A 22029-nucleotide genomic window follows, 5' to 3' on the forward strand; every position below is an offset into this window, starting at 1 on the left:
AAAAACCATAGCCTTGACTAAACAGACCTTTTTTTGGCAAAGTAATGTCTCTGCTTTTTAATATGCTATCAAGGTTGGTCATAACTTTCCTTCCAAGGATCAAGCGTCTTTTAATTTCATGGCTGCAATCAGCATCTGCAGTGATTTTGGAGCCCCAAAAAATAAAGTCTGACACTGTGTCCACTGTTTCCCCATCTATTTCCCATGAAGTGATGGGACCAGATGCCATGATCTTTGTTTTCTGAATGTTGAGCTTCAAGCCAACCTTTTCACTCTCCTCTTTCACTTTCATCAAGAGGCTTTTGAGTTCCTCTTCACTTTCTGCCATAAGGGTAGTGTCATCTGCATATCTGAGATTATTGATATTTCTCCCAGCAATCCTGATTCCAGCTTGTGCTTCTTCCAGCCCAGTGTTCCTCATGATGTACTCTGCATAGAAATTAAATAAGCAAGGTGACAATATACAGCCTTGACGCACTCCTTTTCCTATTTGGAACCAGTCTGTTGTTCCATGTCCAGTTCTGACTGTTGCTTCCTGACCTGCATACAGGTTTCTCAAGAGGCAGGTCAGGTGGTCTGGGATTCCCATCTCTTTCAGAATTTTCCACAGTTTATTGTGATCCACCCAGTCAAAGGCTTTGGCATAGTCAATGAAGCAGAAATAGATGCTCTTCTGGAACTCTCTTGCTTTCTCCATGATCCAGCGGATGTTGGCAATTTGATCTCTGGTACCTCTGCCTTTTCTAAAACCTGCTTGAACATCTGGGAGTTCACAGTTCACATATTGCTGAAGCCTGGCTTGGAGAATTTTGAGCATGACTTTACTAGCGTGTGAGATGAGTGCAATTGTGCGGTAGTTTGAGCATTCTTTGGCATTGCCTTTCTTTGGGGTTGGAATGAAGACTGACCTTTTCCAGTCCTGTGACCACTGCTGAATTTTCCAAATTTGCTGGCATATTGAGTGCAGCACTTTCACAGCATCATCTTTCAAGATTTGAAATAGCTCAACTGGAATTCCATCACCTCCACTAGCTTTGTTCATAGTGAGGCTCTCTAAGGCCCACTTGACTTCACATTCCAAGATGTCTGGCTCTAGGTCAGTGATCACGTTATCGTGACTATCTTGGTCGTGAAGATCTTTTTTATACAGTTCTTCTGTGTATTCTTGCCACATCTTCTTAATATCTTCTGCCTCCCAGCACTAGGATCTCAGAGCAGCTTTACCTTACTCTGGGGACTGTTCTTTCAGTTACATCATACTGCCTTCCTTAAAACAAGCAAAATCATTTGTTGAGAAATAAAACTGTACTAACACAAATTAAAAAAGCAAAGGAAAATGTTTAGAGATGGTTAGTGTGATATAGATCTTTCAGTTCAGTTGCTCAGTCATGTCCAACTCCTTGCGACCCTATGAATCACAGCACACCAGGCCTCCCTGTCCATCACCAACTCCCGGAGTTCACTCAAACTCATGTCCATCGAGTTGGTGATGCCATCTAGCCATCTCATTCTCTGTCGTCCCCATCTCCTGCCCCCAATCCCTCCCAGCGTCAGAGTCTTTTCCAGTGACTTTCAGTTCAGTTCAGTTCAGTTCAGTCGCTCAGTCGTGTCCGACTCTCCGCGACCCCATGAATCACAGCACGCCAGGCCTCCCTGTCCATCACCAACTCCCGGAGTACACTCAAACTCATGTCTACAGAGTCGGTGATGCCATCCAGCCATCTCATTCTCCGTCGTCCCCTTCTCCTCCCGCCCCCAACCTTTCCCAGCATCAGAGTCTTTTCCAGTGAGTCAACTCGTCGCATGAGGTGGCCAAAGTATTGCAGTTTCAGCTTTAGCATCAGTCCCTCCAATGAACATCCAGGATTGATCTCCTTTAGAATGGACTGGTTGGATCTCCTTGCAGTATAAGGGACTCTCAAGAGTCTTCTCCAACACCACAGTTCAAAAGCATCAATTCTTCGGCGATCAGCTTTCTTCACAGTCCAACTCTCACATCCATACCTGACCACAGGAAAAACCATTGCCTTGACTAGACGGACCTTGGTTGGCAAAGTAATGTCTCTGCTTTTTAATATACTATCAAGGTTGGTCATAACTTTCCTTCCAAGGAGCAAGCGTCTTTTAATTTCATGGCTGCAATCAGCATCTGCAGTGATTTTGGAGCCCAAAAAAACAAAGTCTGACACTGTTTCCACTGTTTTTCCATCTATTTCCCATGAAGTGATGGGACCAGATGCCATGATCTTAGTTTTCTGAATGTTGAGCTTCAAACCAACCTTTTCACTCTCCTCTTTCATTAGTGACTATTTATTGCTCTGGCAGAGCCTTTTCAAAATTGCTTCTTCAATGCTATTAGGTCATATGCTTTTTTTGTTGTTTGTTTTAAAAATTTTTTATTAAGACTGTGGTTGATTTACAATGTGTTAATTTCAGATGTACAGCTTTTTTTCTTTTAATTGCTTGTTATTTTTATTGTTTTGCCATTCACGTTTAGCTCTGTGATCCATTTTGGTTTTTTTTGTTTTTTTTGGCCTCACTGTATGGCTTGTGGAATGTTAGTTCCCTGACCAGGGATTGAACCTGGGCCCTTGGCATTGAGAGCATGGGGTCCTAGCCACTGGACTGCCAGGGAATTCCTAAGACAGATGCTTTTTATTTAAAGGGCTTATATTACTCATTTTTTTTCCATATGAAGAATAATTAAGTTTATAAAGAGAAAAGGGATGGTATATCATTTAGATTCATTGACTTTATAGATAATGTAATTGAAAAATTATATATCAATGTCATTCAGACTCATTGGATATAAATATATTGAGGGCCGTATAATTTTATGATGTAAAAACTTTTGGTTTACAGTTTAAGAAAAATTAATCAGTATATCTTCAGTGCCTCCTCTTCATCAGATCTGGTATTTAGGCCTTCTGTATTCCAGCTGGCAGTCATCCCCAAGTAGAAGATGCTTTCTGTCAGATTTACTAGTGTGTGGCCATTGTTTCCCTTGTGATCCTCACCTTCTCAGGTCCAGAAGCAGGCTGTTCTTTCATATACGTAGAAATGGTGAACCTTGATGACATTGGCACTTCCTGAAATCACAAGGAAGTGCCAAGTTATTAAAAGAACTCTTGGGGGCATCCCTCTTTAATAATCAGAGAACCTTTTTATCCATTAAAGTCACATTTTTTTTTTGCCCATCTTAAAGTGTCTTGGAAGCTAAATTAGTGTTTGGAAGATGGTTGGAGTGTAACTTTAAAGCCAAGGTGAGAGGCATTCGGTCGGGCAATTCTGATAACCTCTCCCTGCCCTCAGAACAGAGCGCTCTCTAGTGCATGTGTGTTTCCTGGCTGGTGTTGGGGGAGCCCCACACCCTCCCTCCCTCCTGCCCATCCAGCCCATCCCTGCTCCCGTGGGCCACGGCTGCCCGCAGTCACGTGATTGTGCAGCGCTGGCAGTCCCTGGGAGCCCAGATCCTGTGTCATGGGTTGACCTGAGACCTAGTGGTCCCCGCCTGCTGATAGTCTGCGTTTTGCTAGCCCCTCTCTGGGGGCTTTATGGTGCTACCTGGCGCTTCGTTAATGTGCTCTGTGCTCCATGAGTGTCCTTAAGGAGTGCTCCCAGCACAGGGAACTCCATAGTTGAGAAACTCTTGTCTTCCACTGCTGAGCTGTGAGCAGTGGACGGATGAGTGTGGGAGCAGCCTGCACCCAGTTTCTTCCGGTTGTGGGGTGGTTACAGCACTGTCCTGTGTGTGGTGTCCAGCTTGAACACACGTGCTTTTGTATAAGGTCCAATCCCTTGGAAAGTAATAGTCTGGATACTAGATGTCCCAGACTTCTAAAAATCTTCTAGGGGAATCATTCCACTAAGAGATAACTAATTTATTTTTTGAGGCTAAGGGAAGATGGGTCCTTTGATAAGTCGATGGTCTTATTTTGATAGGCATTCTTTGTCTGCTCTTTGCTTGCTGGAAACCCTTCTCATCTTTTTGAGTTATTCTTGACGTGAGTAGCATCACTGTATTGGTTCTTTCTCTCTTTTTTCTTCCACAAAGCGTAAATGTGCACTGCGAGAATCATTTATAATGGTTGTCTTGCACTCTTGTCTAAAATGACACTTGGGTTACACAGAATTTACTTCTGATTTGGTTTGAATAGAATCATCCTTGCTTCTAAACTTTCTGTGGTTGTAACTAGTAATTACAAACCTCTACGCACTGATTCTCATTCACCTAAAACTCTTTATTACTTTGGTGTCCCACCAGTGCTGCCCTTTTGCTTTGCTTTGTCTGTGAAGCTGATTTTATTCAGATGTTTTATTAATTCATTCAACAGTTTTATTTCAGAATGCTACAGGGGGACGAAACAGAAGGATTATCATGAATTCTGCTCCAAGATAGTTCAAAAGGGAAGATAAGATGTTAGGAAGAAAATAATTTTTATTAGCCATTTTGCATATTATTAGCGTAACTTGAGGTACGCACGTGTGCATCCATAGACACATGTAATATGTACCATATGGTATGTATGTACTATATGCATAGTAGTATGGACTGTATATCTGGAGATGTTACTGGAGAAATTGATCATCCTACTAAGCTTGGTGAATGTATGTGAATCAAGTATCGTAAGTAAAGAACATTAAAATTTTTTTCCTTCTAGTTCTACCAGTTCTCTGTTGGAAGTCAGAGAGAAGGAAGGCTTCTTTGCCATGGTCATTATCCTGAAATTCTGGTAGTGGATGCCACCAGCCTTGAAGTGTTGTACTCCTTAGTCTCAAAGATCTCTCCAGACTGGATCAGCTCCATGAGCATTATTCGATCCCACCGAACACAAGGTCAGTGTGCCCTTGAGGAATTTCTGCACTGTGGTTGGCTTACTGTAGGGTTCTGTAGTGTATCAAATATTAATATACTTGGTTATATTGTATTCTTCAATTTAAGAAATAGCGACTCTCACGATTTGTGGTCTGTCTCTATCTTCATAAAGGAGTCTTTGATTGAACTAAGATTTAAAGTGTTAGATTATCTCCATTCCAAGGAATAGATCACTAGTTTTTGGCAGTCTTAGAGCATGTCAGGAATTTTCTGAATTGGAAGATCTTAACCCCTTGGAGGTATGTTGGAAGGAACCATAGTTCGTGTATTTCTTGGGCCTGGTTTGGTTACTTGCTATGAAGAGATATAGGAAGTGTTTCCATTTTATGTGAAGGTAATAAGGGAGGGGATTATACACAATTCAATTTAATGACGGTTCCTGGTAAGCGCTTGATGTGTAGTTAACACTCGATATGCGTGAGTGTGTTTTCTCCATTTCTGTTGAAACCGGCAGTAACAATTGTGAGAGCAAAAGTAAAACTGTTCGGGAAAAGGGTAGTAATACTGAACATTGAATGTGAATTCCTGCGTGCCTTTTGGTGTACTCCTGTGAGCCCTTCCTGATGACTCCGTGGTCACATGCTCTGCCGTGAGGCTGGTCTGTAACTGCTGTCACCACTGACGTGAGACTCCGTGCACAGAGTGCTCCCAGCATTGGGCACATGCTTAGCGTTTCTGTATGGTAACCACTTCCCACGGTACTCGGTGACATAGCTGCCGCCATCATAGGATGTGTGGATGAGGAGATGGATGAAGTTTAGCATGATTCTTCACTTAAGGTCACAGAGCAAGCCTGTGGCTCACTGGTGCCCAGATGGACCCCAGAGCGGTTACGTCATGTCCATTGGTGCACTGCCTGCCCTGGGAGTTTTCCATGGCATTTTATTCAGCGGCGGCCATGCCGCACATACTTACTGAGTGCCTCCTCTTTTCTCGGTACAGAGGATTGAACTCCTGGCAGGACTCGAGTTCTAGGAAGGGAGGGTGGTATATAAACAAATGGCAGTTTCACGTCATAACATGTGAAAAGACAGGGAAACAGTCCAGAGGCTAGAATTAGCAAAGGCTGTGAAGGGGCTTTAGGGCAAGTAGGAAGGCTGCCCACATTCGATCAAGTCTCATCTAGGCTTTGAAAGGTGAAGAGGAGTTGGTCAGATGTGGGGTTGTGATGTTTCTGGCAGAAGTAGTTGTTTGTACACAGGTACATAAAGCCTTGAGGACTTCCCAGGTGGCGCTAGTGGTAAAGAACCCTCCTGCCAATGCAGGAGACATAAGAGTTGTGGGTCCAATCCCTGGGTCGGGAAGATCCCCTGGAGGAGGAAATGGCAACCTACTTTGGTGTTCTTGCCTGGAGAATCCCATGGACGGAGGAGCCTGGCGGGCTGTAGTCCATGGGGTCGCACGGAGTTGGACATGAATGAAATGACTTAGCATGCACACACATAAAGCCTTATGTAGGTATGCGTGGGAAATAGCCATCTGTGAAATATATATGCTTGTTTTATGGTCTAAACAGGGTGGAATGCAACTTTAATGGAAAATGTTGTGCTGTACATACAATTCTAAATGTTGTCCGTTTATAATGTTGCTACCATACATATTTTTAATCTACTTCGCCATATTCTAGTGCATGGAGATTTGAGAGTTTTGGATTTATTGGTATATTGCACTTTTACTGTAATTGACATTTGTGAGCAGTTCTAGCTTCTTTATACGGTGATCATGAAATTGTAATCAGTGCATTTCAGCGCTTACACTTGCCTAGGGAACCAGGCAGTACAAATAAAGTTTGTACTGAAGGATAGTAAGCAATTCTTTTCACTAACAGTGATGACTAATCTGTACTGATGAGCTGAGGGCTGTCCCTGTGGTGTCTTAATTCGCGTAACACCCTATTAGGGTGAGTGCTATGTTGTTCATGTATATGTGCTTACAGATAAGCGAATTGAAGGTAGGTTAGTTCAGTTATCCACAGTTCAGTGGTTAATTAGTGAAGAAAATGTGACTTTTAACACATCCCTCCGTTGCTCTGGAGCCTACCTTAGACTGCTTTCTAACGCCCCGCCTCTCAGAGTATGAGTGTTACTGCGGTGCTATGACTTTTCCCTCACCCGAAGCTGATGGATTAGGTTTTACATCATGTCTTTCCGTTGATCATGGTCTTTGGAGAGTGTAGTGTGCAATAACATGTCTAGAAGACAGGTGAGGTAGGTGGGAATGGGGAAATGTGTGCCCTGAAGACACAGTATGAATGTGCTTCCCCAGGATAAATAAAAGTGAACGTTGAAGAATAAAAGTTGTTTTTTAATTTTTAGAATTTGTTCTTAAAGAGTTTTTTAAGGTTAATTGTTGACATGGTAATCAAGAATGTTTGAAATTATTAAACCCTACAAGTTAGAAATAAGAAATCAAGCAGCTAAAAACAGGTTTTCTTTGAATTCCGCATGTTTGGTCATCTTTATTAACCTGTGTCTCAAAATCTGGTTTCTGTTATTTCCTAAAACCTAGAATTGTAAAGCATGCTGTTATTTAGTTTCATTAAAGCAAAGCACGGTCCACGTCCCTGTTGTGACCGTGTTCCCGTGTAGAAAGCACTCATGCTATGCCTGTAACCAGCTGCTGCTTCCTTCTCTGTGTAGAGGACACCGTGGTGGCACTCTCAGTGACCGGCATCCTGAAGGTGTGGATTGTCACCTCGGAAATAAGTGACCTGCAGGTGAGACAAAGGAGGCTGGAAGTGAGTGCTCTGTTCTTGTTCTCGAGGAGTCTGACACTGTAGTCACGATAGGCTGCTTCCCGTTTTTACTTAAAGAGGAAAGAAAAAGCTTTCCTTTTCCATAGTCTTATTGACATAGTGCAGAAGATTCCCCTAGAATGCTGTCTCTGTACATGAATTATCGTTTTCCCTTTTGATGGTAGACATCTGCTTTATCAAGGATGCAAAACAGAGAAACATATTGCACAGGAAATGGAGTAGAGAGGCGTAGAAGAGGATTTTCCTCAGCTGCTTCTGTTTAAATTGAAAAGGTAGTTTGCTTGAGGCGGGGGGCAAAAAAGCAAACCACTGCAGAAAGCATATAAAGCCAGGTTTAGTCCTCTGCGTTCCTTAGACTTGAATTCCTTCTTACTTTTTATCAGTAAGAAAGGCAGATCAAGTATCTGGCAAGAGATATTAATCTCGTCTGGTAGGGAATTTTTAGACACTGAATCTGGGAGAAACTGGAGGAAATGATGTTTTCTTCTTTTTTTAACCTACAAGCTTATGTAAAAAAGTGGCAGAAATTAAGATTAACTAAACTGTTTAGCATCTGCCATTGCCAGTGATGCCATTCTGACTCTCGTTAGTCTGTTACTCTTGAGTAGCTTTGTAGCAAATCCATTGTGCCCAAGTGAGGTTAGAGTGCATTTGGCTGCCTTTTACTGCCTTAGCCCTCAACAAGAGGGGCTAAATTGCTGAGCACATCAAGTGATGCCTTTATTTGGTTTTGTCTTCTTTTTCATTGTGTGATAACTTAAACTGACAATCCTGCCAACCCTAAAGTTTTTACAAACATTTCTCTTTTCAGGATACTGAGCCGATATTTGAGGAGGAATCCAAGCCGATTTACTGTCAGAATTGCCAAAGCATCTCTTTCTGTGCGTTCACACAAAGGTCACTTTTGGTGGTGTGCTCCAAGTATTGGAGGGTAAGATAACTGTGCAGTATTTCAGATATTTGGTCTGTTTTTGGTATATTCCGAGGTATGGAATTTGGCTACTTCGTTGCCTTTTTTGATTTGGTCCATAGAACGATTCAGTCAGTGTTAATTAGTTCTTAATTTTTGTTTTGCTGCCGTATTCTTCATTGTCTCGTCAGTATGGCGTGGGCAGTGGCAGTGAGTTTCCTGCAAGTTGGGACATATCTTTGTAGGTTATCATCCCCAATTGCCACCCTTTTCTGACATCTTGGAGTCAGGAAGGTCTTCTTCTGTCACTTTAGAGCTAACGGTGAAAGGTGCATATTGCTTCTCACATTGCTAGACTTTAATGTTTCCATAATAGAAAAAGAGCCAGCAAGTTTTGATCACCTGCTATAGTGCCTACCATATTTTCCAAAGCTTTCCATGTGTTATTTGGAAATAACAGTGTGAGGGGTGGTATATTGGTTACCTAATCCTGCATAACGGATTACTTCAAAAGTTAGTCGTTTGAAACGACAAATGTGGATCATCACCCAGTTCCTGTGATCAGGAATCCAGGCATGGTTTAGCTGGGTACCTCTGGCCCAGGGTCTCTCACAGACCATGATGAAGGGGTTTGGACTGGGACGACCACCCCATCCCAGGGCTCACCTTGGCGGGGGTCAGCTTCCAGATTTACTCACCTGCTGGTTGACAGTCATCAGGTCCTGCTGACTGTTGGCTGGAGACCTCAGTTCTCTGGCATGTGGGCCTCTCCAGTAGGACAGCTCACAACACCGCAGCTGTCTTTCCTCCGAGTCGGTGAGCAAGAGTTGTGGCCAAGACCCCCCTCACCCTGGAGCTGAGATCGCATCACCTCTGCCGCGTTCAGGTCTCTAGAAACGTCACAGGACGCAGCCTGCACTCAGCAGAGAGGCTCCCACAAGGACGGAAAACCAGGAGTCAGACCTCGGTGGGGCCATTTTAGAGGCTGCCTTTCACTCTCGGAACGGTGGCTTTGCCGATCGTGCAGAGGGAGCAGCCGAGGCGAGGAGGATGGCTGCTTCGGCCGAGGTTGCACACGCGATGGCGGTTGTCAGTGCCTGAGGTTGCACAACTCAGGCAGCCTGGCTGCGGCCGCCGCTCTCATCGTTGCCGTGCTCTCCTGCGTCAGAGGGGAGCCTCACCCTGGAAGGGCTGCACGGCTGCTGTTTGGGACAAAGGTTAGAGAGGAAGAGCTAGCAGCTGCTCAGTTGTGGTTCATTATCTGGGATCCTTCCTTTGTCTTAAAATTTAAAGCACATCCAAATAAAAATGAAAACAGACTACAGGAGGATACAGTGAAAAATAGGCAGCCCTTTTCCCCCAGATACGTCCCTTCCCCTCCCCAGAGGCAGTAGCTAATACCGGTTTCTCGTGTGCCCATTGTAAGCCTTTTGTGTCCACGTGCGGGCAGCCATCTCTTAAATGCACACACGCGTGAAAAGACAACCCACGTAGTGAGAGAAGAGAGCCATGGGATGCACCATGATGAGAGACTCCTCTGTGATCAATAAAAAACCAGCTCCTGCAGATCAAGGAGGAAGACAGGCAGCCCAATGTGAGACAGCTAAAGAGCGCAGCCAGCTAGACAGTGAATACGCAGATAGGTGCTGAGCTTCATTCATCGTCAGGGCGATGCGCACAGACACACTGTGCGGATGGCACTGCAGCCCACCCCCGTGACTCTCTTAGATTTGTTGTTGTTTAGTCACTAAGTTGTGTCCCCATGGACTTTGCGACGCCAGTCTTCCCTGTCCTTCATGGTCTCCCGGAGTTTGCTCAGATTCATGTCCGTTGAGTCGGTGATGCTAATCTGAGCATCTCATCTTCTGCCAGCCTCTTCTTCTTTTGCCTTCAGTCTTTCCCATCATTAAGTTATTTTCCAGTGAATCAGCTCTTCGCATCAGGTGGAGCTTGAGCTTCAGCATCAGCATCGGTCCTTCCAATATTCAGGGTTGATTTCCTTTAGGATGGACTGGTTTGATCTCCTTGCTCTGCAAGGGACTCTCAAGACTATCTGACTTTCTCAGTTATTACCAGAAAGCACTTTTCAATTTTTTTGTGGTTAAACTGTCATATTTTATTGTGTGGTTTTAAAAATGGTTGATGATATGTTCTAAAGGGCTAGGAACGCTGAGATTTAAAAAAATTTTTTCTTCCTAATATTTGTCTGGTTTTATTTTACATACCTTTGAATCTTTAATCTGAAATTTATTTTGTGTGAATTGTGAGCTATAGCTCCAATTTTAACTTTATTCCGATGGACATCAGAATGGATCTGGCAGCTTCTAACGCCATTTGTTGAATAATTCATTTTTTGATTCTCGTGCCTTTTTAATATACTGAATTCCTACATTTTTTCTAGGACCTGTTTATGGACTTGTTGATTTGTCTGGACTAATTCATGCACTAATATTGCATTACTTTATTTTTGATAGTTTCGTAATTTGTTTTAATGGATCATAAGGCAGGAGGGCTGGTGTCCATAGTTCTCTCTTGGACTTTTCTGGGCTCTTCATGTCGTGCTAGTGTTGTGTTTCTGATACATATTATAGCAAATTATGGTGAATTTCGGAGAAGGCAATGGCAAGCCACTCCAGTACTCTTGCCTAGAAAATCCCATGGATGGAGGAGCCTGGTAGGCTGCAGTCCGTGGGGTCGCTAAGGGTCGGACACGACTGAGCGACTTTACTTTCCCTTTTCACTTTCACACATTGGAGAAGGAAATGGAAACCCACTCCAGTGTTCTTGCCTGGAGAATCCCAGGGACAGGGAAGCCTGGTGGGCTTCTGTCTATGGGGTCACACAGTTAGACACGACTGAAGTGACTCAGCAGCAGCAGCAGCATCATGGTGAATTTGGCTCGGATCTGTTCTTGTCTCAAGAGTGTCTGCACAGCAACTTCATTGTTTCTTTTAAAGAAAAATACGATAAAATCTCGGCCATTGAATTACTCATTCCTCCTGGGGAAATTTTTTAGCACCACGGTGTGTACTTTGCTCAAACACTGAGCGGGGTAGGAACTTCTGCTCGCTTTTATTAGATGAAGGTTTAGTCCCAGCTCTGTCAGCTTTCTGGACGTGGGACCTTGAGCAGGTGGCATAACCCTCATCTGTGTCAGGTTTTGTTTTCTCTCTTGCCTGCAGCTCACAGCTTTGGGTTCTTCGTTCCCTGCCCAGGGATTGAGAACTTACACCCCTAGCAGTGGAAGCGTGGAGTCATTAACCACTAGACTGCTAGGAAAGTCCCTGGCTCAGCTTTTTGTCTCTAGTGCTCCCTGCCTGCCTCCTGCAGTGATTCTAAGAGTCACATGAGAAAATGATTGTAAAGGCATTTTGCAGACTTGGACGTGTCTTGTAAATGTAAGGTCACAGAAGGTCAGGAGTTTGTGTTGCTGATGAAATTGTAGGCCGTGGCTATTGTGAGACGCGGGAGACGGCCGGCTCCGGCGGCGCAGGCGCAGACGCGGGAGACGGCCGGCTCCGGCGGCGCAGGCGCAGACGCGGGAGACGGCCGGCTCCGGCGGCGCAGGCGCAGACGCGGGAGACGGCCGGCTCCGGCGGCGCAGGCGCAGACGCGGGAGACGGCCGGCTCCGGCGGCGCAGGCGCAGACGCGGGAGACGCCCGGCTCCGGCGCAACCGACCACGTGCAGAATCGTGGCTGAGATGAGCTACCCCGCGCCCAGGGTTAGGGCGGTGGCCGAGAGGAGCTGTACCACGTCCAGGAGGCGGTGGCTGCTTGGGCACTGGAGGGCCGAGAGGAGCTGATCCACATTCAAAGCAGGAGGGGCGGCCTTGAGGAGATACCCCTCGTCCAAGGTAAGGTACAGCGGCTGCGCCTTGCTGGAGCAGCTGGGAAGAGATACTCCACGACCAAGTGGAATATAAGAATCCAGTGTTCTGGGGAGGAAGGAACAAGATGGCGGAGGGATAAGATGGCAAGACCACTTTCTCCCCCACAAATTCATCAAAAGAACATTTGAACGCGGAGTAAAGTCCACAAAACAACTTCTGAATACTGGCAGAGGACATCAGGCTCCCAGAAAAGCAGCCCATTGTCTTCTAAAGGAGAGAGAAGAAATCCAGCTGCACCCACCAGAACACCGACACATGCTTCCCTAACCAGGGAACCCGGACAAGTCACCCGTCCAACCCCACACACAGCGAAGAAACTACGTAATAAAGAGAACTCCACAAACTGCAAGAAGAGGGAAAGGCCACCCCAAGCAAAGCAATATAAGCAAGATGAAGAGGCAGAGAAATATCCAGCAAGTAAAGGAACAAGATAATTGCCCACCAACACAAACAAAAGAAGAAGATATAGGGAATTTACCTGATAAAGAATTTCAAATTTTGATGGTGAAAATGATTCAAAATCTTGAAAGCAAAATGGAGTTACAGATAAATAACCTGGAGAAAAGGATTGAGAAGATGGAAGAAAGATTTAATAAGGACTTAGAAGAAATAAAAAAGAGTCAATATACAATGAATAATGCAATAGATGAAATCAGAAACACTCTGGAGGGAACAAACAGTAGAATAACAGAGGCAGAAGACAGGATAAGCGAACTAGAAGATAGAATTGTAGAAATAAATGAAACAGAGAGGAAAAAAGAAAAACGAATTAAAAGAAATGAGGACAATATTAGAGACCTCTGGGACAATGTTAAACGCTCCAACATTCGAATCATAGGAGTCCCAGAAGAAGAAGACAAAAAGAAAGACCATGAGAGAATATTTGAGGAGATAATAGTTGAAAACTTCCCTAAAATGGAGAAAGAAATAATCACCCAAGTCCAAGAAACCCAGAGAGTCCCCAACAGGATAAACCCAAGGCGAAATACTCCAAGACACATATTAATCAAATTAACAAAGATCAAACACAAAGAACAAATATTAAAAGCAGCAAGGGAAAAGCAGCAAATAACACATAAGGGGATTCCCATAAGGATAACAGCTGATCTTTCAACAGAAACTCTTCAGGCCAGAAGGGAGTGGCAAGACATACTTAACGTGATGAAAGAAAATACCCTACAGCCCAGATTACTATACCCAGCAAGGATCTCATTCAAATATGAAGGAGAAATCAAAAGCTTTACAGACAAGCAAAAGCTGAGGGAATTCAGCATCACCAAACCAGCTCTCCAACAAATGCCAAAGGATCTTCTATAGACAGGAAACACAGAAAAAGTGTATAAACTTGAACCCAAAGCAATAAAGAAAATGGCTACGGGATTGTACTTATCAATAATTACCTTAAACGTAAATGGGTTGAAATTTTCAAAAAGGCTAGGAAACAATTCTCATAGCCATCAATAGTTCAGTGTTGAGTTCATGAATAGTTTTTAAAGTTTGGGACAAACTGTAGTATTTGCTATTTGAAGTACTATTTGTAATTGGCATATTACGATGTAACATTGGTCTTCATTTCCAACTTAAAACGCCTAAAAATGCCTAACAGGTTTTTAGATTTGTGAATTTTAATTGAAATGTATTTTATGATGTTACTAAACCTGCAGAAATATTGAAATATTTCAGAGAACTTATTCACTGTACATTTAATTTATTTTATTTATTAAAGTTATGAACTGTAGGAAAAAAAAAAAAGAAATTGTAGGCCGTGGCTATTGTATGTGAGAGTTATTAAAAATAAAACTGAATCTGCTAATGTCCTGTTTACACTATTTTAAGACGTTGATGAAATAAGGTAAAGCGAATTCCCCTCTAACACTCTGGTTTTAGAGATTTTTGTTAGAAACATTGTTACTGGGTGTAGGAGAAAACTGGGAGTCTTCACCTTGTATCCTGGAGGTTGGGTACTTGTCATGTGATGGAGCACCCTTCCCTTTAGATGAGAAAGGCTAAAAGGATTCCTGTCCGTGTGGAGGGAGCACCCCTGACCCCTGCTGTATGGTCTCCTGCCTGCCCACTGGAGGCTGGGGACGGGTCATAGTTGCCCTGTTGAAGGTAACTGCCCCAGGGTTCACTGACAAAATGTCTTTAACTGAAGTAGTCAACTGTAAAGGCCTGGGGTTATTAAATATGGTTTTAGAAGTTTTCATTTCAGTTAAAATGTTGCTGTGCTTTACTTAAATGACACCAGCATGGACTTGAACGTGAGTCTCTTACTCCTCATAGGTGTTTGATGCTGGAGACTACTCCCTGTTGTGCTCAGGTCCGAGTGAAAACGGGCAGCCGTGGACAGGAGGTGACTTTGTCTCAGCCGATAAAGTCGTCATCTGGACTGAAAATGGGCAGAGTTACATTTACAAACTACCTGCCAGGTATTCAATAAATAATAAGTTAAGACTTTAAAAAAGCGAGAGATTGCGTGATTTCAGTGAGCCCAAGCTCTTGCATACAAAGAAAAGCGGTCAATTCCTTAACTTGAGATAACTGGTTTTCCTTAATTAACAATAATTTTTGATGTTTAGACTACCTGCCCCTTGTTGCAAACTTTTTTATAACTTGGTTTCTCCCTCTCTGCCTCCTTGGAACAGTTCTTTCAGGGTTACTTAAAATGCTGTCTCCCGGGTTTGAAGTCCTAAACACTCCCACCAAATAAAATATAACTCTTAAAAAAAAAAAAAAGCGAGCGATTCCAAATTTGCAATGTAATCTGAAAGTATGGAAATATAGAAAGTAGAAATATTTAATTTAGGTAAAAAAAAAAAAAACTTGAGAACTTAAGATTGTAATTATAGTTTCATGTCTGAGTACAACAATTAGGTGGATTTTTATTTGAAGTAAGGTATTTTAATAACATTATTTAATTTAATGCCTATATTAAATTAACTATAAAAATCCATATATCGTCCATTGTGAAAAAAACTCATCATATGGTAGGATAAAATGTTTAATGTCAGTATTTTTTTTTTTTACTGAATGTTGTATTTTCCTCATTTTCAGTTGCCTTCCAGCTAGCGATTCATTCCGCAGTGATGTGGGGAAAGCAGTTGAAAATTTAATTCCTCCAGTACAACATAGCCTCTTGGATCGAACAGATAAAGAGGTAAAATTCTTCAGGTATCATTTATAGTTGATGGCTATGTTGAAAAATTTATGCAGCTATAATTATTAGTGTCTTTTGGTAGCTAAACATTTCAAAGATTGATTGCCATTCAAGGCACTCTATTAGATGTTGTAAAACATTTTGACATGGTCAATTATTATAAGTGTAATTTGTACATTTGCTTATAATATGCCTATATGAAAGAGGAAATGGCAACCCACTCCAGTATTCTTGCCTGGAAAATTCCATGGACAGAGGAGCCTGGTCCGCTGCAGTCCATGGGGTCATGAAGAGTCAGACATGACTGAGCATGCTGCTGCTGCTGCTAAGTCACTTCAGTCGTGTCCGACTCTGTGCGACCCCATAGACGGCAGCCCACCAGGCTCCCCCGTCCCTAGGATTCTCCAGGCAAGAACGCTGGAGTGGGCTGCCATTTCCTTCTCCAATGCGTGAAAGTGAAAAGTGAAAGTGAAGACTGAGCATGCATGCATGCATAATATGCTTATAATATAGGCATTCACTTTTCTCCGGGAATAAAAGTGATCTTATACAAGGGCAATGACTTTTTGATAAAATTCATACTGATGTTATAAATTGATTTTACACTCACGCAGTTCTAAACAGAGTGACAGATGTAGTTTTAGAATGACAAAGATAATTACGTAATAATGCCAATGATTATTGTTTGAATACGATATTGCAGTATTTCTCCCAAATCATGTAGTGATTTAAACCATTAGGCATTAGAAATAAAGAAGAAAAGAATTTTTTCTCTATAAAACATAAATGTTATTAAGACTTCTAGTGTTAGTTGCTCAGTTGTCTCTGACTCTGTGATCCCATGGGCTTTAGTCTGTCAGGCTCCTCTGTCCTTGGGGTTTCCCAGGCAAGGATACTGGAGTGGGTTGCCATTCTTCTATCCAAGGAATCTTTCCAACCCAGGGATCGAGCCCAGGTCTCCTGCATTGCTTCTAAAAACCTACTTAATATCAATTTAAAGTCGAAATGCACTTAGTATGGGTTTTCAACTCTGTGTTCTTTGAGCATTAACAAAGAAGCTTTAGTTTTGGAAATAAAGTTTCTTTTTCGTATGATCTGAGTTTCCAAAGTTTTTTCATTCTGAGCGTTTTGTTCTGTCTTTATGTGGAGGGATGGCAAGGGGATTCCTTGCCATTTTCCATGAATATTTTGAATATGTAGAATTTATCCAGCCATGTATAATGAAGATCCTTTATGACCTGTCCTTCATTCTCTTAACTTAAACTGCTACTTACTGCTAGACAAATAAAACTAGACAGTCACTTCCGCTTAAACTAAGGGATAATGACTTAGGTGGAAAACATACACGATGGAGCTTCTCTGTCTGTCCAGTGGTTAGGACTTGGTGTTTACTGCTGGGCCCAGGTTCAATCCCTAGTCAGGGAAGTAAGATCCCATAAGCTGCACTGTGCAGCAAAAAAAAAAAAAGGAAACAAAACAAATGCATATTATATTTCTTTAAGTATCAGCTCACCAGTTCATTTTAAATTAAAATATATGTATTATGTGGTGTGAGATACACATTGCAATATAGAATACTGGTTATTCCAGCTGTTGTAGCAACTTTTCCTGGTTAAGCATGTTGCTTATCAGTCAAACTTTTAGTAATTTTCAGACTTTAAGTTAAACCAAATAATTGGCCATGCTTAATGCATGTAATTTCTATAGGGTAGTGCTTTTTAGCACTGATACTGAATATAAATTATTTGTTAACTATAACTGCGCACTGAAGCCTTTTGTTTTTAAACTGCTTTTCAGGATAAGCTTACATACTTTCATACTCGTTTTATCATCTAAAATTTAAATTTAGGAGTCCACCACTATTTAGTATTTTCAAATAAGTGGTCTCACTGAAGATACAGGATCTTAAGCAGAAAAATAATGTGCTTTGAAAATGAAAGTATATGCAAGTTCCTAATGAATGGTTTTTGTTCCTAGTAGTTTATAGTTAGCATATCAGGCTAGGTTCAAGTGGATTATGCAGATGTGATCAAGTGAAAAGTATTAGTTCCTTATTCATGCCCGACAGTTTGAAACCCCATGGTGTGTAGCCTACCAAGCTCCTCTGTCCATGGGATTCTCCAGGCATGAATACTGGAGTGAGTAGCCATTCCCTTCTCCAGGGGATCTTCCCAACCCAGGGATCAAACCCAGGTCTCCTGCACTGAAGGCAAATTTTTTAGCACTGAGCCATCAGGGGTGTTTTGTGCTATTAGTTGAAAAATAGTCTAATTAAACAAAGCAAAACAAGAAGAGTCCTCTAGTGGTACAAGAAGCATGATAGTTTAGTTTTATAGCCATTCTTGGTGAATAGCTAATAAGGAATGGGCAGAAAGTTTAGATTAGCAGTTTTCTCGGTTTGAACTTTTAAGTGAAGAATTTTCTTTTTTGATAGAGAGGGGTATATCTTTGTATTAATTGCTTAATAATAGACAAATAATTGCATTGTGGTTTTTATAAAGCAGAGAAAAAGAGTAAAAATACTAATTCTAGAGAAAGACTATATAAATACAGTTTCCATTTCTTGGAATGTCTGTTACATGTGCTGGATCTGAGTATTAGTTGACATATTCATATCAATGCTACAGAATTAATGAAAATATTATTGATACTCATTCTATAAATACATTTTTTTTTTTTTTACCCTGGTACTGAGATGAAGTACTTTACATTCCTAGTCTGAAGAAACTTTTATCTGTGAAATATTTTGTTTTAAAAGATAGAGAAGGGAATTTGGACTTTTTTTTTTTTTTTTACAGTTGCTCATTTGTCCTCCTGTGACTCGTTTTTTCTATGGATGCAATGAATACTTCCACAAACTGTTAATTCAGGGTGATTCTTCTGGAAGATTGAATATTTGGAACATATCAGACACACCTGATAAACCAGAAGGTAATAGTTCAGTTCAGTTCAGTCGCTCAGTCGTGTCCGACTCTCCGCGACCCCATGAATCACAGCACACCAGGCCTCCCTGTCCATCACCAACTCCCGGAGTTCACTCAAACTCATGTCCACAGAGTCGGTGATGCCATCCAGCCATCTCATTCTCTGTCGTCCCCTTCTCCTCCCACCCCCAATCCCTCCCAGGATCAGAGTGTTTTCCAGTGAGTCAGCTCGTCACATGAGGTGGCCAAAGTATTGGAGTTTCAGCTTTAGCATCAGTCCTTCTAATGAACACCCAGGATTGATCTCCTTTAGGATGGACTGGTTGGATCTCCTTGCAGTCCAAGGGACTCTCAAGAGTCTTCTCCAACACCACAGTTCAAAAGCATCAATTCTTCGGCGATCAGCTTTCTTCACAGTCCAACTCTCACATCCATACATGACCACTGGAAAAACCATAGCCTTGACTAGACGGACCTTTGTTGGCAAAGGAATGGTACTAATAAATCATGTGCAGTAATCTCTCAATATTTCTAATTGAACAACCTAAACAGTAACTACTGTATAGCAAGTTCCAAATGTACATATGGCCTTTTCTTCTTAGAATGATAGTTGATGACAGTTATTCTTTGGTATTTCACTGAATCAACTGTAAGCGTGTTTATTTTTACATGTTGAATTGTTGTTTTTTTTTTTCTTTTTCTAACATGCGCAAATGTTTCTTTTTTACCACACAAAACCTCCACAGGGCTGGAAATGACCACATCTATTAGTTTGCAAGAGGCATTTGATAAACTGAATCCATGTCCTGCTGGAATTATAGATCAGCTGAGCGTGATCCCCAATAGTAAGGAACCTCTTAAGGTGACGGCAAGTGTGTACATCCCAGCCCACGGACGGCTCGTCTGTGGCCGTGAAGACGGAAGCATCGTTATCGTCCCCGCCACGCAGACGGCCATAGTGCAGCTGCTGCAAGGCGAGCACACGCTCCGCAGAGGTACCCGCACACCCGCTCGCGTCCAGCGTTAAGAGAGCTCTGCGACCGTGAACTCGACAGCGCCTGCACGCTGCCTTTTCAGCAAGCACAGTGCGGCAGCGGTGCAGTTGTCAGTGTGCTCTGTAGCTGGTAGTGTAAGGTGCAGTTAATAACATACACTCCAGTTGACCCTTGAACAGCTCAGAGGGTCCGGGGTGCTGATCCTCTGCACAGCTGAAAGTCTGTGTGTCGCTTTACAGCCAGCCCTCTGTATCTGTGGCTGTGCATTCTTGGATTCCATCAGCTGCCCCTGTGTAGTGCTATTGTATGTATTTATTGAAAAAAGTCTGCGTATACGTGGACCTGCACAGCACAGTTTAACCTATGTTGCTCAAGGATCAACTGAAGTCAGAATCGGTTATTGGGATAAACTCTACATAATGGCTATAAATATGGGGCTTCCCAGGTGGCGCAGGTGGTAAAGAACCTGCCTGCCCGTGCAGGAGATGCAAGAGACATGGGTTCGATCCCTGGGTTGGGAAGATCCCCTGGAGAAGGAAAGGGGAACCTACTCCAGTATTCTTGTCTGGAGAATCCCATGGAGAGAGGAGCCTGGCGGACTGCAGTCCACAGGGTCTCAAAGAGTCGCATGTGACTTAAGTGACTTAGCACAATGACCGTAAATAGAAATAACCAGTTTTTCTCTTTGATATATGTTAATAGTTGCCATTTATTATTAGGTATCTCTGGTGTACTCAGTATCGTATTATCAGTAATACTGGTAATCTTTTAGAACAATACTGTTCAATAGAAATATATGTGAAAGGGAATTCCCGGCAGGCTAGTGGTTAGGACTTTGGGCTTTCACTGCCAGGGCCCAGGTTCAGTCCCTGGTCAGGGAACTAAGATCCCACAAGCCTTGCAGTGTGACCCTCCCCAAAAAAGGGGAAAAAAAATATTATGTAAAAATGTAGGTGATTTTCTAATAGCCACATTAAAAAAGGTAAAAGTGAAGCAGGTAAAATTAATTTTAACGGTATATTTTATTTAATCCAGTACAGCAAAACTATTTTTGTTTCAACCTGTAATCAATATAAAAACTACTGATGGGATATTTTGCATTTTGGAGGGGTCCTAAGTCTTTCAACTTCTATTTTGATTCATAGCACTTATAAATCCACTCTAGCCACACCGCATGTATTCAATAGTCTCACGTGGCTTGTAGCTACTCTATTGGACAGAGCATTTCTAGGAAACAAAATGGAAAGACTTTTTAACGATAAAATGTAGAGCTGGTCTGAAAATCCTTGTTTACCTTTGTTGAAACTTTGGAAGACTCGACCTTTCCCATTTTAAATCCCAAACCTCATTTGCAGGTTGGCCACCTCACAGGACACTGCGTGGTCACCGGAACAAAGTCACGTGTTTGCTGTACCCTCATCAGGTCTCAGCCCGCTATGATCAGAGATATCTTGTATCTGGAGGCGTGGATTTTTCGGTCATCATCTGGGACATATTTTCTGGAGAAATGAAACATATCTTCTGTGTCCATGGTGGCGAGATCACTCAGCTTCTGGTTCCACCTGAAAACTGTAGTGTAAGTTGATCCTGAAAGATTATTTCACTGTGGTAGAGTCGAACTGTGTTGCTGCCAGGCTTAATATAAACGAAATCCAGAGTAATCTAAAGTGTGATGGAAGAATTAATAAAAAAAAAATCCTTGTAATTATAAAACTAAATAGCGGTAACATATAATGTTTAGGCAAAGGTATAATTATTACTATTGGGCATATAGAAATAGAAGATGGATATAGTGTTTTTTCCTGTTATTCATGCCTAAATGGCAGGGCTTATCCCCGAAACATAGTAGCAATTTAGAATATGTTTGTTGAAGTTTCAATTTTTCGCTCCGAAGTAGTTTTAAGTTTCCCTAAAGTCATGCTCATCAAAGTAATTTCATCATTCTCAACTCCATCTGAGCAAAAAGATATTGAACCTGTGCTTTTATACCTTGAATCAAAATACTTTTCAATACTTACAAATAGAGTACATTTAAATAAACAATTATTGTGACAAGGAAAAGAATAATAGGCACTGATAATGATTTTGGAAAATTTTGTTCATCTTACTTTTATGGAAGCAGATTGCTTTTTCATGATGTGTGTGTAAGTTAGCTGATGATGTCAAATATAAAAGTCATAATTTTAGAAATAGGAAATTTTAGGAGGACTTAGGACAGATGAATAACAGACCCGTAACTTCTTTTACTGTGTGTTTAATGTGAACTTACTCATGTGATTAGCTGCCTTTGTATGCAAAATCACTGTTCCCTAGCACACACACGTGTGTATGGACCCACGTACATAAACATGCAAATATACGTTCTTTATCACGTTTCATGCTTATCAAAATCCCTTCACCAGTTATTGTCTTACTGAAATGAAAAGCATTTTACTCATGTGTCTGATCCATTGTTCAGAAGGAGTCTCATTTCAAAGACCCAGGAAATTTTCCTTGGCCTTTCTGCTTGCTCACGTGACCT

General features: G+C 42.1%; 1 protein-coding gene across 5 annotated transcripts in view; it reads left to right on the forward strand.

Annotated features, from left to right (window-relative positions):
* Positions 1-22029, forward strand: part of WDR7 (WD repeat domain 7) — a 345084-nt gene that overhangs the window by 34659 nt on the left and 288396 nt on the right. For all 5 annotated transcript variants that reach the window (XM_055417429.2, XM_055417428.2, XM_055417427.2 and 2 more), the window contains exons 5-12: positions 4662-4836; positions 7516-7592; positions 8443-8562; positions 14716-14861; positions 15487-15589; positions 18388-18520; positions 19260-19508; positions 20864-21084. In XM_055417429.2, coding sequence (XP_055273404.1) covers positions 4662-4836; positions 7516-7592; positions 8443-8562; positions 14716-14861; positions 15487-15589; positions 18388-18520; positions 19260-19508; positions 20864-21084 — 1224 coding nt within the window. The remainder of the gene's footprint in view (positions 1-4661; positions 4837-7515; positions 7593-8442; positions 8563-14715; positions 14862-15486; positions 15590-18387; positions 18521-19259; positions 19509-20863; positions 21085-22029) is intronic.

Source organism: Moschus berezovskii, chromosome 28 (genome assembly GCF_049115385.1).
Source record: "Moschus berezovskii isolate FMDL1 chromosome 28, NW_MosBer_1.0, whole genome shotgun sequence".
NCBI classification, from domain to species: Eukaryota; Metazoa; Chordata; class Mammalia; order Artiodactyla; family Moschidae; genus Moschus; species Moschus berezovskii.